The sequence below is a fragment of the Bos taurus genome, chromosome 28, assembly GCF_002263795.3.
Source record: "Bos taurus isolate L1 Dominette 01449 registration number 42190680 breed Hereford chromosome 28, ARS-UCD2.0, whole genome shotgun sequence".
NCBI classification, from domain to species: Eukaryota; Metazoa; Chordata; class Mammalia; order Artiodactyla; family Bovidae; genus Bos; species Bos taurus.
Window position 1 is genome coordinate 26,237,243 of NC_037355.1, and position 13,121 is coordinate 26,250,363.

General features: G+C 49.4%; 1 protein-coding gene across 1 annotated transcript in view; it reads left to right on the top strand.

Moving 5' to 3' along the window:
• The window catches only part of COL13A1 (collagen type XIII alpha 1 chain), a 152,386-nt gene extending 141,577 nt beyond the window's left edge, over positions 1-10,809 (top strand). Inside the window, 3 exon segments of the mRNA NM_001105433.1 lie at positions 4,798-4,884; positions 8,848-8,886; positions 10,582-10,809. Coding sequence (NP_001098903.1) covers positions 4,798-4,884; positions 8,848-8,886; positions 10,582-10,584 — 129 coding nt within the window. The 3' untranslated portion in view covers positions 10,585-10,809.
• The last annotated feature ends 2,312 nt before the right edge of the window (positions 10,810-13,121 follow it).

Genomic DNA, 13,121 nt, shown 5'->3' on the forward strand with positions numbered 1-13,121 from the left:
GATAAGACGTTCTGAGTCCCCACGAGAGTTAGACACAGAGCACGGGACTTGCAGAAGCCTGGTCTTCTGGCTCGTCTTTGAACACTGATAATAGAGCGTTCATGAATAGAACATGCCAGAATCGGTACATTTATATCTGGCATCAGCACCAGTCTCTTCCATTTAAGATGGATTTACTGAACAGTTCCATATTCCTAAAGTTTCCTTTCTGACAGCTGGTCAGAAGCAATCCATTTATCCCATATATTCTATGAACAGGAAAGGAAAGGCAAAGCTACCCTCTCAGACTGTCCATGAAAAGCCCATCGTTGCTTCGCTGTTGCTTGTGGAGGTGAAGCTGGAGATGTTCAAAGCCCCTCACGCCCACTGGCTATGCAAGGGGGCTCCTAAACTTTGCCTCACATCACACCTGGGGCACCCCATCAGAGAGGCTCAGAATAAACCACTGGAATAAACAGACCCACTTCCAGAAATGGGCCAGCCAGTTACGGCGGCCTGGAAAGCCCACCTCCAACACTGGCATCCGAGAGTTCAGGCCACTAAAATAATTGATCATTCCACCTCTCAGTTGGCATACTAACCTCCTTTCTAATTTGTTTCTGGAGTGTTCTGGTTTTCTTTGTTATGTTCAGTTAATACTTGTCAAGCCTCTTTCTTAAGACTTTTCAGTTGGCTTGAGGCACTGGGCCATTTGAAAGCTACAAAACCAATCTTTCCAGTGGTGGTGACTGTGTGGCTCTAGAGGCAGAAGCGAGGCAAGAAAATGCCCTTGTCAGGACTTCCCTGGGAGTCCAGTGGTTAAAACTCTGCCCTTCCAATGCAGGGAGCTCGAGTTGGGGAGCTAAGATTCCACACATCATGCAGTGAAGCCGATAAATAAAAATTTTCAATGCCCTTGTCACAGATGGAGAGATGGTGGGAGGCTGGTGGCTCTGATGCTTAAAGAACCGAGGTCATTGAATGAGCCACTGAGGCCCCATGATTCAGTGGGAAAATATTTCTTCTCCAGATCCTATTCTAAGGTTTTATATACTTCTCCCCTGTCCCACATATAAATTAGCAATATGTCACTTAGTAAAAATCAAGTCCAGAAAACAGGCAAGTTACACGAACCTTCCTTGGAGTGCCTCATAAAAAAACCAGTAGACTTCTTCCAAAGGGCAGGTCTCCAAATCAAGGGCCAGATAATTCTTCCGTCCAAGAGATCTGACTCTCAGGAGCCAGAATGTCCTAGAAGAGTACCCCCGACAGCTCGCCTCCTCTTTCAGACCTCTTCACACCACTGGCCTTAATGGGGCTTTTGAGGGGAGAGATGAGCGCTTGGTGATAAAAGCCTCCAAAATGAAGAAAGGTCCAAGCAGAGTCAGCTCTGTGCCATGACCAGTTTTTTCTGGCACCTGGAAACTCAGAAGGCTGACACTTTGGTCTAGGGAAAAGGCCAGAAGTGCTTAGGTGATGCTCAGGTTGGAAGTTTCATTACTGCTTGTGGAGGTGAAGCTGGAGATGTTCAAAGTCCTTCATGCCCACTGGCTATGGAAGGGGGCTCCCAAACTCTGCCTCACGTCACACCTGGGGCACCCCATCAGAGAGGCTCGGATGGGTGCCCCAGGTCTGTTATCCTATCTCCGAGTGACCCAAGACACAGCCTTAAGAACAAGCTACTCCAAGTCCCACTAGAGAATGGTCTTGGGGCCTCCTTCCTGCTCATGGAAGGAGGACGGTCCTCATGGTGGTGGGCAAGGCCCAGAGGCCAAGACTGGCAGTTTTCTTAGGGGACACACATGCCAGGGGAAAGAGTCTGTCCTTGTCACCAGGGGCATTCTCCTTGTCCCTTAACAGCTCTGTGAATTTAGCCCGAGAGCCACTTTTAGGATGAAAAAATTCATCACAGGGTAAAGGGTGGTGTGAATTTGGCAATCGGGGCATCAGGAAAATTGGGTTTCACTGTGGGGCTTCCTGCAAACCAGCCAACTGAAAGGTCTGGGAGCATTCATGCAGCTTCTGTCACTCTCCGAGAGGTGCCGTCTGCAATGTGTGTGTGTGTGCAGGTGTGTGTGTATGGGAGAGTGCATGCGTGTGCATGTATGTACATGGCTTGTGTGCATGCATGTGGGTGCGCATGCATTTTTGCATCTTGCTTCCCCAGGTCCCCTTGCCTCCTTCCTCTCCCCAGTCTGCTCTCTCTTGGCCTGGGCCTGCTTCTTCCTCCCTTTACTCCCTGAATATTTCTCCCTCTAGATAGGTTCACCCATTATAATAATCCCATAGCCTCATCCTTTCCCTTCCAGTCCTCCAGCTTCAGTTTATTTCCTCTAAAAGCAGTGTTGTTCATTTTTTAAGAACGCCCTGCCACTTGATTCTGCCTGCCCCCCTCCCATACCAATTTGACACCCCTCTGCACCAAGCAGAGGGGTCCTCTTGGGAAAGGGAGCAGCGAGGATGTAGGTGAAGTTACAACTCTGATGACCCAATAAGGCCACTTCCTGTGCCCTTAGAACCTGACAGCCCAGAGTGCAAGTTTCCCATCCTGAAGGGACCTCGGCTAACCCTCTGCCCCCCACAGGCCCATCATCAGGACCTGCAGAGCCCCACTCCCTGGAGCTGTGCTCACACTCTGAACTTAAGGAACTGTGCTCACTTTTGTGCTGGCCTCACCCAGAGTATAAGGGGCACCTACCTGAGAAAGTTTCCCACAGGGCTTCTTCATCCAAATAGCAAGTGGTTTCGCTTGTCCACTGTCTGCAGGTTAACTGTCCCATGATTTCCTCATTGGTGGGCATATCTTAGAGCCAATGCCATGACACCTAAGATGCATAGACACATTTCCTCTTAAACACACTAAGTAGGCATTTGCATTTTAGAAAACTCACTTAGAAGGATGTGTTGGCAATTGCAGGTAACCTCTGAAATCAAGAAATGTGGGTAATTTTCAAAGGCCTGGAGAAACATCTTAAGTATTCTTATCCATTGCCTCCCTCTAAGGAACCCTGTAGCCTTCCACTGCTGGAACACTGTAGACAGGAGGCCCAGCCTCCGACGGCAGCCTTGGCTCCTACAGTGGCTGACAAGAAGTGACAACTGTTACTGCTCTTATTATGAAGCTGCTGTCATGACTGAGCACATACTATAGGCCAGTGCATGCGTGTGTGCTAAGTTGCCTCAGTCGTGTCCAACTCTTTGCAACCCCATGGACTATAGTCTGCCATGCTCCTCTGTCCATGGGATTCTCCAGGCAAGAATACTGGAGTGGGTTGCCATTTCCTCCTCCAGGGGAACTTCCCGACCCAGGGATTGAGCCTGCATCTCTTACGCCTCCTGCATTGGCAGGCAAGTTCTTTATTGCTATGGTGGTTTAGTCACTAAGTCGTGTCCAACTCTTGGATTCTTGCGACCCCATTGACTGTAGCCTGCCAGGCTCCTCTGTCTATGGGATTCTCTAGGCAAGACTACTGGAGTGGGTTGCCATTTCCTCCTCCAGGGGAACATCCTAACACAGGGATCAAACCTGGGTCTCCTGCATTGCAGGCAGATTCTTTACCAACTGAGCTATGAGGGAAGCCCTTTATCCCTATATGCCAGTATTAAGCACTAAATGTGCACAAAGACCTCGCAACAATGTTCTGAGGGAGGTGCTATTATCCACACTTTACAGATGAAGAAACTGAGGCTCAGAGAGGTTAAGTAAGCTCCCAAAGTCTCGCGGCTGAGAAGAGGCAAATCCCGTTCAGCTGCAAGCCTTCTCTCTGACCATTAGGCTACCCACCCCGAGACACAGTGAAAGCCCCCAAGCCTGAGACAACCGGCCTTCAATAGAGGAGAGCTCCAGGGAGACTTCCCAGGGGCATGCTTGGTCCCTCATAAGGAAATCCCACATATAAAACCCCAACTCAAATTCATTACACAGAGTTTCCCACAGCCCTTCTTTAAATGTAGAGTGACCTTGACACATGTAAAATAGGGTTCAGTTTAGAAAGATGATGTTTGCTGAAGCTTTTCAGAAACAAATGAATTCCTTGAGTCAACATATCCGTATACAAGTAGCTGCCCATGACCTCAGACCAGGATGGGCCAGAGAACGGGAGGACCCAGCTGAGAACCTAGACACACAACATACACACATGCACTTGTACACACACACAAGCTCATGTACTACCATGTGTGTCGCACGTGCCTGCATGCCAGGTTCACACACACACACACACACACACACACACACACACACCAGGGCTCTGAACAAAATCACCCTGCCTCCTAAGAGAATGTCAAAGGGATGGACCCAACTGGGACAAAAGCTGTTAGGGCAGACCCTTTTTCTCTAATATGAGTGATCTATGATGATCTTTATTTATTTTTGGCTGTGTGGCACATTGGATCTTAGTTCCCCGACCAGGAATCGAACCCACACCCCTTGCATTGGAAGATGGGAGTCTTAACCACTCGACCTCCAGGGAAGTTCCAGATCCCTTAAAAAAATGAACCCTCAAAGAGAAGGAAATGGGTCCCCCTGTCCATTATATAGATGCATTCCGGGCTCAGAATTAGTATCACCCATCTGCACTTCCTCCCACCTCTGGCTCTCAGCCCTACTGACCCACACACACACCTGCCTTAGCCAAATACTCAGGTTCTTTGTGGGGTGGGGTGGACACTGATCCCTAATCCTGTTGAGGAGACTATCCTAATTGAGAGAATCTATTTTCCCCTCTTTTTTTTTATTCTGTCTCTAACCTTAACACATGAATGATCCTAAAGTTTTGATGTTTTTTTTTTTTTCTTGGACTAAACCATTATTTACAGGGGGAGAGGGGGAAGAAAGGCTCTAGAGGGCCTAAGGGGGATAAGGGAGACCAAGGAGCGCCTGGATTAGATGCCCCCTGTCCATTGGTATGTTTCCATCTATCACTTGGTTTTTCTGGTTTTTCCTGGAGGTTTGCAAGCTGGAAACAAAGAAGGCAAATAAACTAAGATGAAAACCGAATGACTCCATTGACACCACCAAAACCGGTCTGTTCATGTGGCCGATGAAATTCTGCCTGCTGTTGGTGTTGCCTTAAAACCACAGCTGCAAGCAATTCCCACTAAGTCCCTTCCCTTTGAAGATGCTGAACAATTGATGTGTGGAAATGGAGACACCACATGGAAAGGGATTTGGGAGCAGGCCTCGGCTCTTAGCTCCGGGATGGCTTTGGAAGCCAGGGTAGCATTTGTGAACCACCCCCGTTTGCCTTCTTTGTTTTGGGGCCACCTCTGTGGCCAGCAGTTCAAGTCATCTGAATTCCCACTTGGTCAGGATGCAGGACGCCAGGGCTAGCATCTCCTGAGGGTCACCTTTGTCCCAAACGGGGCAGAACGAGGCCAGAGAGGGGCTTTTATATACAGCCTCTCAATGCCCACCAGCCATCCGGCCAAAACCTGCAAAACTGCAGACCAAGGTCAGTAGACACACACCCCCAGGAAGCCTTCCCAAAACAGCCAGTGAGGAATGATTCATGGCACATTGCTGGGCTTCTCAAGTGTCCCTCAACCCATTGGAAGGTCCTGAAATTATGATGCATTAAGTTGAAGCTCGTGTGTGTTGACGCCAGTGCGTCTCTAAATAGAGAGGGGGCTGGAAGGACACGTCGCCAAGCTCAACATTCCTGGATCCAGAGAGAGCACAAAGGCTGAATTGGGAAGGCGGGAATCAACTGGGGTTTGAGGTTTACCTGTAGATGCCCTAAGGGTCCTGCATCCTGGCCAGGATAAGACTGGGCCTCTCCACGCCACAGGCGGAGCTGGCCAGCCTTGACCGAAATAATCATCGTGGTTGGTTTTGTGAACAGGGACACCGAGGTTTTAAAGGAGAGAAAGGGGAGCCGGGGTTACCAGGGCTGGACGGACTGGATGCCCCGTGCCCATTGGTATGGCATCACCCTCCCTTGCCTGCATGGCCAGTATGGCCTTCCTCACGTGTGTGGTTTGTGCCTGTGTGCCTCTCCAACTGCCCTCCACACTCCTGCTCCCTCCATCTGGCCTCCGCTTCCCACCTCTTCACTCTGTGGACACCAAGGGTCACCCTGCCTTGGCTGGCCCTCAGGGGCTCCTGCACAGCCCCCTCTTGCATGCAAAGTCTGCCAGGAGGCTTCTTTTTCTTCCTCTTGCAGCCGCTTCAAAAGCCCATCACCTTAATGTGAGCTGGTCCTACCCACCCAATGCCAGCTTTAGCTGCATCGGACCCTCCTTTCAGAACAGCTTCTAGACAAAACTGCCACCAGAAAGGAAGCCAGGGAAGTAGAGTCTCTGCATTAGCTCTCAGGACTGTGACTTCTCTGCCTTCACACACTGCAGTTAGTTGGATGAACATTTGAATGAGATGCCCAAGTTGGCCCCATGTCCCTCTCCACACCAACATCTCACTATTTAGCAGAGGACAGATGGACACCCTTATAAACACAGGGAAGAATGAGGAGTTCTAGAACCAAAGTTAGAGGAGGGGGTACTCTGCCTGACGTTCCAGCACAGACCTGGGATCACTGTCCAGGTGACACCCCAGTACGAAAGGATGGTCCAAAATCAGGATTCTAGATCCTAGAGGGTTCATCCTTTTCTGCTTGAATCCCAGAAGATGCTGCAAGACCCTCCCTTGGCTTCCTCTTTTTTTCCCCTATCTTTCAGTGGTTTGCCACCAAAAAGTCTAGAAGAACATGGAAAGGTTGAGAATGTGGTTAAGGAAGGGACGGGAGGAGACAGGGAGGAAGGGAGACATCGGGGACCCACTCCCAAGCATAAGACCTGCCTAAGTGACTACAGTTCTGGTTCCCAAGGTCCAGTCCCTCTCCAGGCAGGGACCTTCTAGGCTTCTACAGCAATCCTTTCAGCGCACTATGGGGGAAGCAGAAGATGGCCCTTCATTCCACGGCAGTTTGCTCACAAGCTTCCTGCCCCCCCTAAATTTCCCAAGGAGGTCTGGAGCTCGTGGAGCTATTTTCATACCAGTAATTGTCAGATGAGAATTCCCAGCCTCACATCCCCACTCCAGAGTCACACAGGAATTATCTTGGGACAGAGGAGAAAAAGCTATAAGAAAAGATGCTATGTGACCCTGACAGGTGACCACAGAGCCCCTTGAAGGGACTTTCAGGGACCAGGAGAGGCAGATTAAGCTGACAGAGTGGCTGCTTCCTGTCCCCCACCCGGTCTCCTGAATCCTCAGCATGCAGCATGCACCTCACAGGCACCTTTCTCAGCCATGGAATCTCCCACGCCCTCCACGGCACCTCCGCTGATCATCAACCAGTCATCCCTTCTACCACAGCCTTTTCCAGGATCCCGAAATCTGAGTTCTGCCGGCTGCAGCCCTGGCTCCTCACCCTGCTCTTCACCCACACACTGCCACTGCACCCCCTCCCTGCCTGCCCAGCCCTCCTCTGTCCCCCCTGCCACCGTCCACGTGCCAATGGGAAGCCGCTGTGGTCCGCGGAGGCGCCTGTCCCTCCCAGAGTCCATGGGAAGTGTTGCGCTATGGCGGGCTGGGAAACGGGACCCAGGTCTTCATGGAACCCTGGGATGCACCACCTTCCCCTGCAGAACCTCCCCAACCCAGAAGGGATGGTGAAAGTCACCTTGATTTGACCTTTAATGCAAACTGGCATTTTCTCCAATAACGTATCATTTGTCTTAATTTTGCTCTGGAAGTTTACGTACCTTCCCTTTCTTGTTTGGCGTTGTTGCTGTTTGCCGTCTCCTGCATTGTGTTACTGTGGGCGTGGGGCAGTGGGCGGCAGGGGCGGGGGTGGGGGAGAGGCGGCGCTATTGATCAGGATTTTTAGTACAAGGTAACTAGACTTCTTCAGCACCCGTGCAGGGCCAGCTGTCTGCTGGGCTCCAGGTGAGCAGTTTCCGCGCCTGTCATGGGTGGATGAGTAGGTTCAGGCATAGGGGGCTCCCATTCCAGCCCCTCGGGGGCTGACCACTTGCTCGGGTCTCCTGAAACCCTGTGTGCATCTCCTTCTCTGCCCTGGAACCTGGAGTTCTAGAACCTGGGCTGCAGTTCTAATAGACTCAGACTGAGAACCAGATCGCTGCCCTGGTTCAGCCTCATCCTCCCTGCCTGCTCCTCAGGGGTTTCCAGTTTCCCCCAGGGCGCACCAGAGCAGCCAGGACAGCCGGGGGCGGAGGAGACTCAGGATGTCCTGAGGCTTCAGGTGCTCAGCGGGTGCACCAGCAGAGGGGACAAGTGGCCCCTGGTGGGTTCTCATTCCTACCACTGCGCAGCCCCCCAAGTCCCATGAGACAGCAAAGGCTGTGCCGGGAGCCCCGCCTCCTTGCTGAAGGCACCTCAGCCCCACGGTGAAAGCCTGCGAAATCAACCCTCCTCCTCCTTATTGATCAACAGATGGGAGCTGCCTGGATGTCCGCCCCCAGCTGCTAAGGAAGAGAGAGAAATCAGAGAATGAGAGAGTGGGGTGTGTTCGTTCCATAGAGCCGCACCTTCCCCAGGTTTTATGGAGGAGGAAACTGAAGCCTCCAGGTGCTGAGTGGCTTGCCCACAGGCACTGCACACCCAGTACAGCCAGAGAGGAGACCAGCAGGCCTCCGGACTGTCCTCTCCACCACGCTCAGGTCGCCTCTGCTCATGGGCCCACAGGCGATAGGACAGCCCATCTCAGCTTTGAGCTGTCACTACATGTGAGCTCGGCCTGCAAGCAGACAGGCGGGCTTGCTTCCTGCCTCCTTCCGAGGCTAGGCCCTGGGGTAGAGAAGAGAAACAGACAATATCAGGTGGGCCGCGCCCTTGTTCCCCTTATCCTGCTGCTTGTTGGGCCATCCCGGTGAGTCTGAGCCGTCTGCCTTTCTTCCTCACTGCAGGGTGAAGATGGCTTGCCAGTCCAGGGCTGCTGGAACAAGGTAAGCTTTCCCGGGGTTCCAGGGCCTCAGGGCAGAGTTGTACGTGGGCTCCATTTTCTGCCGTGGGATAAAGCATGCACGATTTCCCTTCCAGGCCTTCCTGCAGATGAGGCAGCAAGACATGGGTCCAAAAAGGAACAGTCCCAAAACCAGGGTGCCCGTTAAACATTCCACTCACTGCATGCATTTGAGAACATTTAAAAATGGTTTTTAGGGCATCAGCAAACCCAGTGTATGGAATTTCCATGTTCCTGGACAGATGACATCTTTATGCTTCTTGAGGTTAATTTATACCATACTTCTTCTACAAGGAATTCTAAACCATGTTTCAAAATCAGTTATCATTAGCTAGTCTCATAGTGTTCATAAGAGGCCGTTTAAGCCAGATGATGACGTTTATCCAGATGTAGGAAATCTCAGTTGCTTTAAGGATAAAGTCATATGGATTCTATACCTCCTCACAGAGACCTGCCAGCTCGTCATTCAACCCTTCCTCTTGAACTTAAATAGTCAGAGTTTCACGCTTCTGCACATCGAGACCTGCCCACCCTCTCTTGGAGTCCCACAGTTCCTACCAACAGGGAGGTTTCATTTGTTCACGCTTGCCTTTGGCATTTGTCATCATTAAAGCCACCTGACACCAAAGGGCTGTGCCCTCAACAGAGTCACCCGACTCATCCAGGGCCCCCAATGTGCAAGGCTCCCCGGCATGACCAGGGCCATTGGTTTCCTAATCCAGAAACCCAACTTGGTCTTGGAAAAGGCAGCACCTGCCATGCAGTCCCACCTATGGCTTCCCTTCACCTTCCTCCTGTTCAGAGACTTTTCAACAGCCCTCCACCACCACTGTCTCAAGATCTTGGTTCATTCTCATTAACGAGCTGAAGATCCTTACCTGTCCAAGAGTTTGTGCTTAACTAATCCAGTCCTGCCCAGTGACAGCACTCACTTACAGTGAGATGAATCCACTCCTCTGGCTAAGTGTCCACCATCTCATTAGCTCACAAGATTCGGTAAAAGCAGTGAAACCACCAAGACACCAAGCTGTAGGTTGAGCATCTACTCACCCAGGTACCTAAAACACCCCCTAGCCAGAGAGAGGAAAAGCTCTGCTTTCAAGGGAGATTCCTCCCCAGGAATCTGTCTGTCACTTCATCCTCTTGGTTAATTCCCCTAGACCTAGTTAAAGCTCCAAGAAGCAGGAAAGAGGTGTGTCCCCTAAGAAAAAGATTTTCTTCTTCAGGGTTGCTGTGGATGGTTAGGAGATAGAAATGATTGAGCTTAGCAGGGGAAGAAAAGCTACTCTCGAGAGGTACAATGTCTGGGAGAAGCAAGAAGCAGCTGGAGAAGCAAGAAGCAGCTAGAGAGCCTGATGTCTATTGATGCACATCATGAATTCATTCTGGGAAGATTCGGTAATTCAACAGCCAGGCCTCCAAAGGCTGCATAGAGAGAAAGTGCCCTCTAGTGACCAATGAGGGGAATGACTGGAAAGAAAAAGTGTTAAATAGTTTCCCACTGGATGCTGACAGTCAGCACCAGGGTCTTGGAGGAGGGGGTTCCCGGCTCCCCCAGGTCCCCTACCCAAAGCTCTCCCATCCAACCCAGAACGAGACCTACCTCACTTCCCACAAGGGAAATAAACACCCACAGACACTAACCCCGTGTTGTTCTGTGTTTGTTTTTGTTTTGCAGTGATGCCTCTAACCTGGGATTGGCCTGTGTGTGTGTTTGTACATAGAATATTTATTTTTATACAGTTTTCACTTTTTGAAAATGCCCGAAGTATGATGCATCTTACAGATTATTTTTTAAAAAAGGAAAACCTGCATATTTTGTACAGAAAATACCAACCTCTTCCCTTTTGTTTACAAGATGTTTTGCATACGTCTAAGACTCTAATACACTTTTCATTTGTGAGTATGGCTGTACGTTTGCATGATATTTGTGCACACTTATTAAGTATTGAAGCTTAATAAATTATTGTGTTCCAGTGCCAAAGGGGGCCAACCAGCACTCAGGTGCTGGCTGGTTTGTGTGTGACGTCACAGATACAAGAAGGTCCATGGTGTTTGTTAAGCTAGGTGTGTCTCAGAATATTTTAAACGCTTATGGATTTTCACTATTAAAAAAAGTGAAACGTGGAAATTCTTGATCCTGATTCATCACTAAATTAATTACATTCTTTTCTTGTTAAATCAGGAAGTCCCAGAAGCAGGGGTCCTCACAAATATAATGGTTTGAGGACTTCCCTGGTGGCCCAGGGGTTAAGACTCTGCACTTCCACTGCAGGGCACAAGGGTTTGATTCCTGGTCCAAAAAGTTCTACATGTCTTGCGGTGTGGCCAAAAAAAAAAAAGAAAGAAAGAAATATAATGGTTTGAACCATTTTAAGTCCAACAGAGGAAGGGCCAGGACTGTATTAAGCGACATCTTTTGTAATGTACCCCACGTTCATGACAGCTCCATGTACAAGGGTGAGGTTCAATTGTGCTGAAACCCTTCAAACCCCCAGGGTTACAAAGGGCTAAGTGCTAGTACTTTTGATTTTTGGTTTGTTTTCCTTCCTTTTGAGCTGCAATCATTAATACCAGCTATTGTTGATGGTGGCCATTCATTTGCTGTAGATTTGCAAGGTCCACTCACAACTAACAGCTGAAAAGTTTGCCCCAGTGGTCTTTTTGCTCCAACAAAGGACATTCAGAAACAAATCTGGTTAAGATATTGGCATTCTGGTTTTTTTATTTTTTAAGAAATAGAATTTTACTGCTTTCTGTACTGTTCTTAATACACTGTTTATAAAGGTCTCACTGCTTATAAATAAAACAAACCTATTTTAATGACTAGGCAAATATTACCTATGGGGTAGCACACAGGTTTACTATTAGGTATTACAACATAATTGGTGCTTCTGAAGGGCTTGAACATACCAAAGTACTTGAGTAATTTAAATACCCTTCCCCATTTTGTTCATACTTTGTCTTTATATACATATATCCTTTCATCATAGACAGCACAAAAGCACACTGGAGCAGAGCCCCTGTCCACATGTAGTCACAGGAAGTCTAAGTTAGTGAGCTTCACATTCGCGGGGCCCCTGCCACGTTGTGGGGTGAGGTTGCACTCACAGACTCTTGTCTGCATGGGACCACATGCTGTCCAAACCCCAGGGACCTTCCTTACTGGTGTTCTTACCAAATGTCCACTCAGATAATTTAGACGTCAGACACCTTCCTCCCCCGAGTCTTGGCTTCCTTGTTTGAAAAGTGAAGCTGTTGAATTAGAGCTGCTCTCTGTGGTCATCTGCCCCTCACCAGGCGGCAGAAGCATGAAGGACCCAGGCCCCAGCTGCCAGCTGGCACAAGTTACTTTTCCTGCTGAGGGGGTCCCAGGATGCCGCACTTCCCTGATAATGCCTAAGCCCACTCCCCAGACCCCACCCAGAGCCAGCTGCCCCACCAGGCACAGTGAACACAAGCCTGGACCTTTGGGGGGCTTTCAGAGGTTAAGACAATATCTTAATATTTTCATTTCTTTTAAATCCAAAAGAAAAAAACTGAATATATAACCATGCATCCAGCCAGGATTATATTTATCTTTCTACCAGAGCAGTCATAAAATGTAATTTAAAAAAAATTTTGTTTTGTTTTGGAGTACAGCTGCTTAACAATGCTGTGACAGTTTCAGGTGGACAGCAAGGGGACTCAGCCGTACATACACATGCATCCATTCTCCTCCAAACTCCCGTCCCATCCGGGCCGCCATGTAACACTGAGCAGAGGTCCCTATGCTGTACAGTAGCACCTTGATCATTTTTTGTATTTTTCTGAAGGAAAGCGTCTGCACAGTCAAAGGTGCCTGTAAGTCACAGCACAGCTTTGTCCGTCCTCTCCTCCTGGAGACATGCTTTTGTCCTGGCTCTCCTGACTTGTGCTTCCTGCAATGCCACCCTCTTCACCGTTTCTTTTGCTTCCTCACCCCTCACCCGAGGTCCAAAGGAATCAGAGTGTAACCTGGCTTTTCCAGACTCACTGCCTCATTCCACTTCAGGGTCTCACTGGAGCAATCAGAACCCACTAGTGATTTTGAAATAGGGTCAAACATACCCTGGAAAGTTCCAGAAGTTGAAATACTGTGTTAGCTGAACACCCTGAAAAACTCTGGGCAAACCCAAACCTTACTTTGTTTCCATCCTCATCTTTTGTTCATTTACTTCTTGCTGTGCTGTGCTGTGC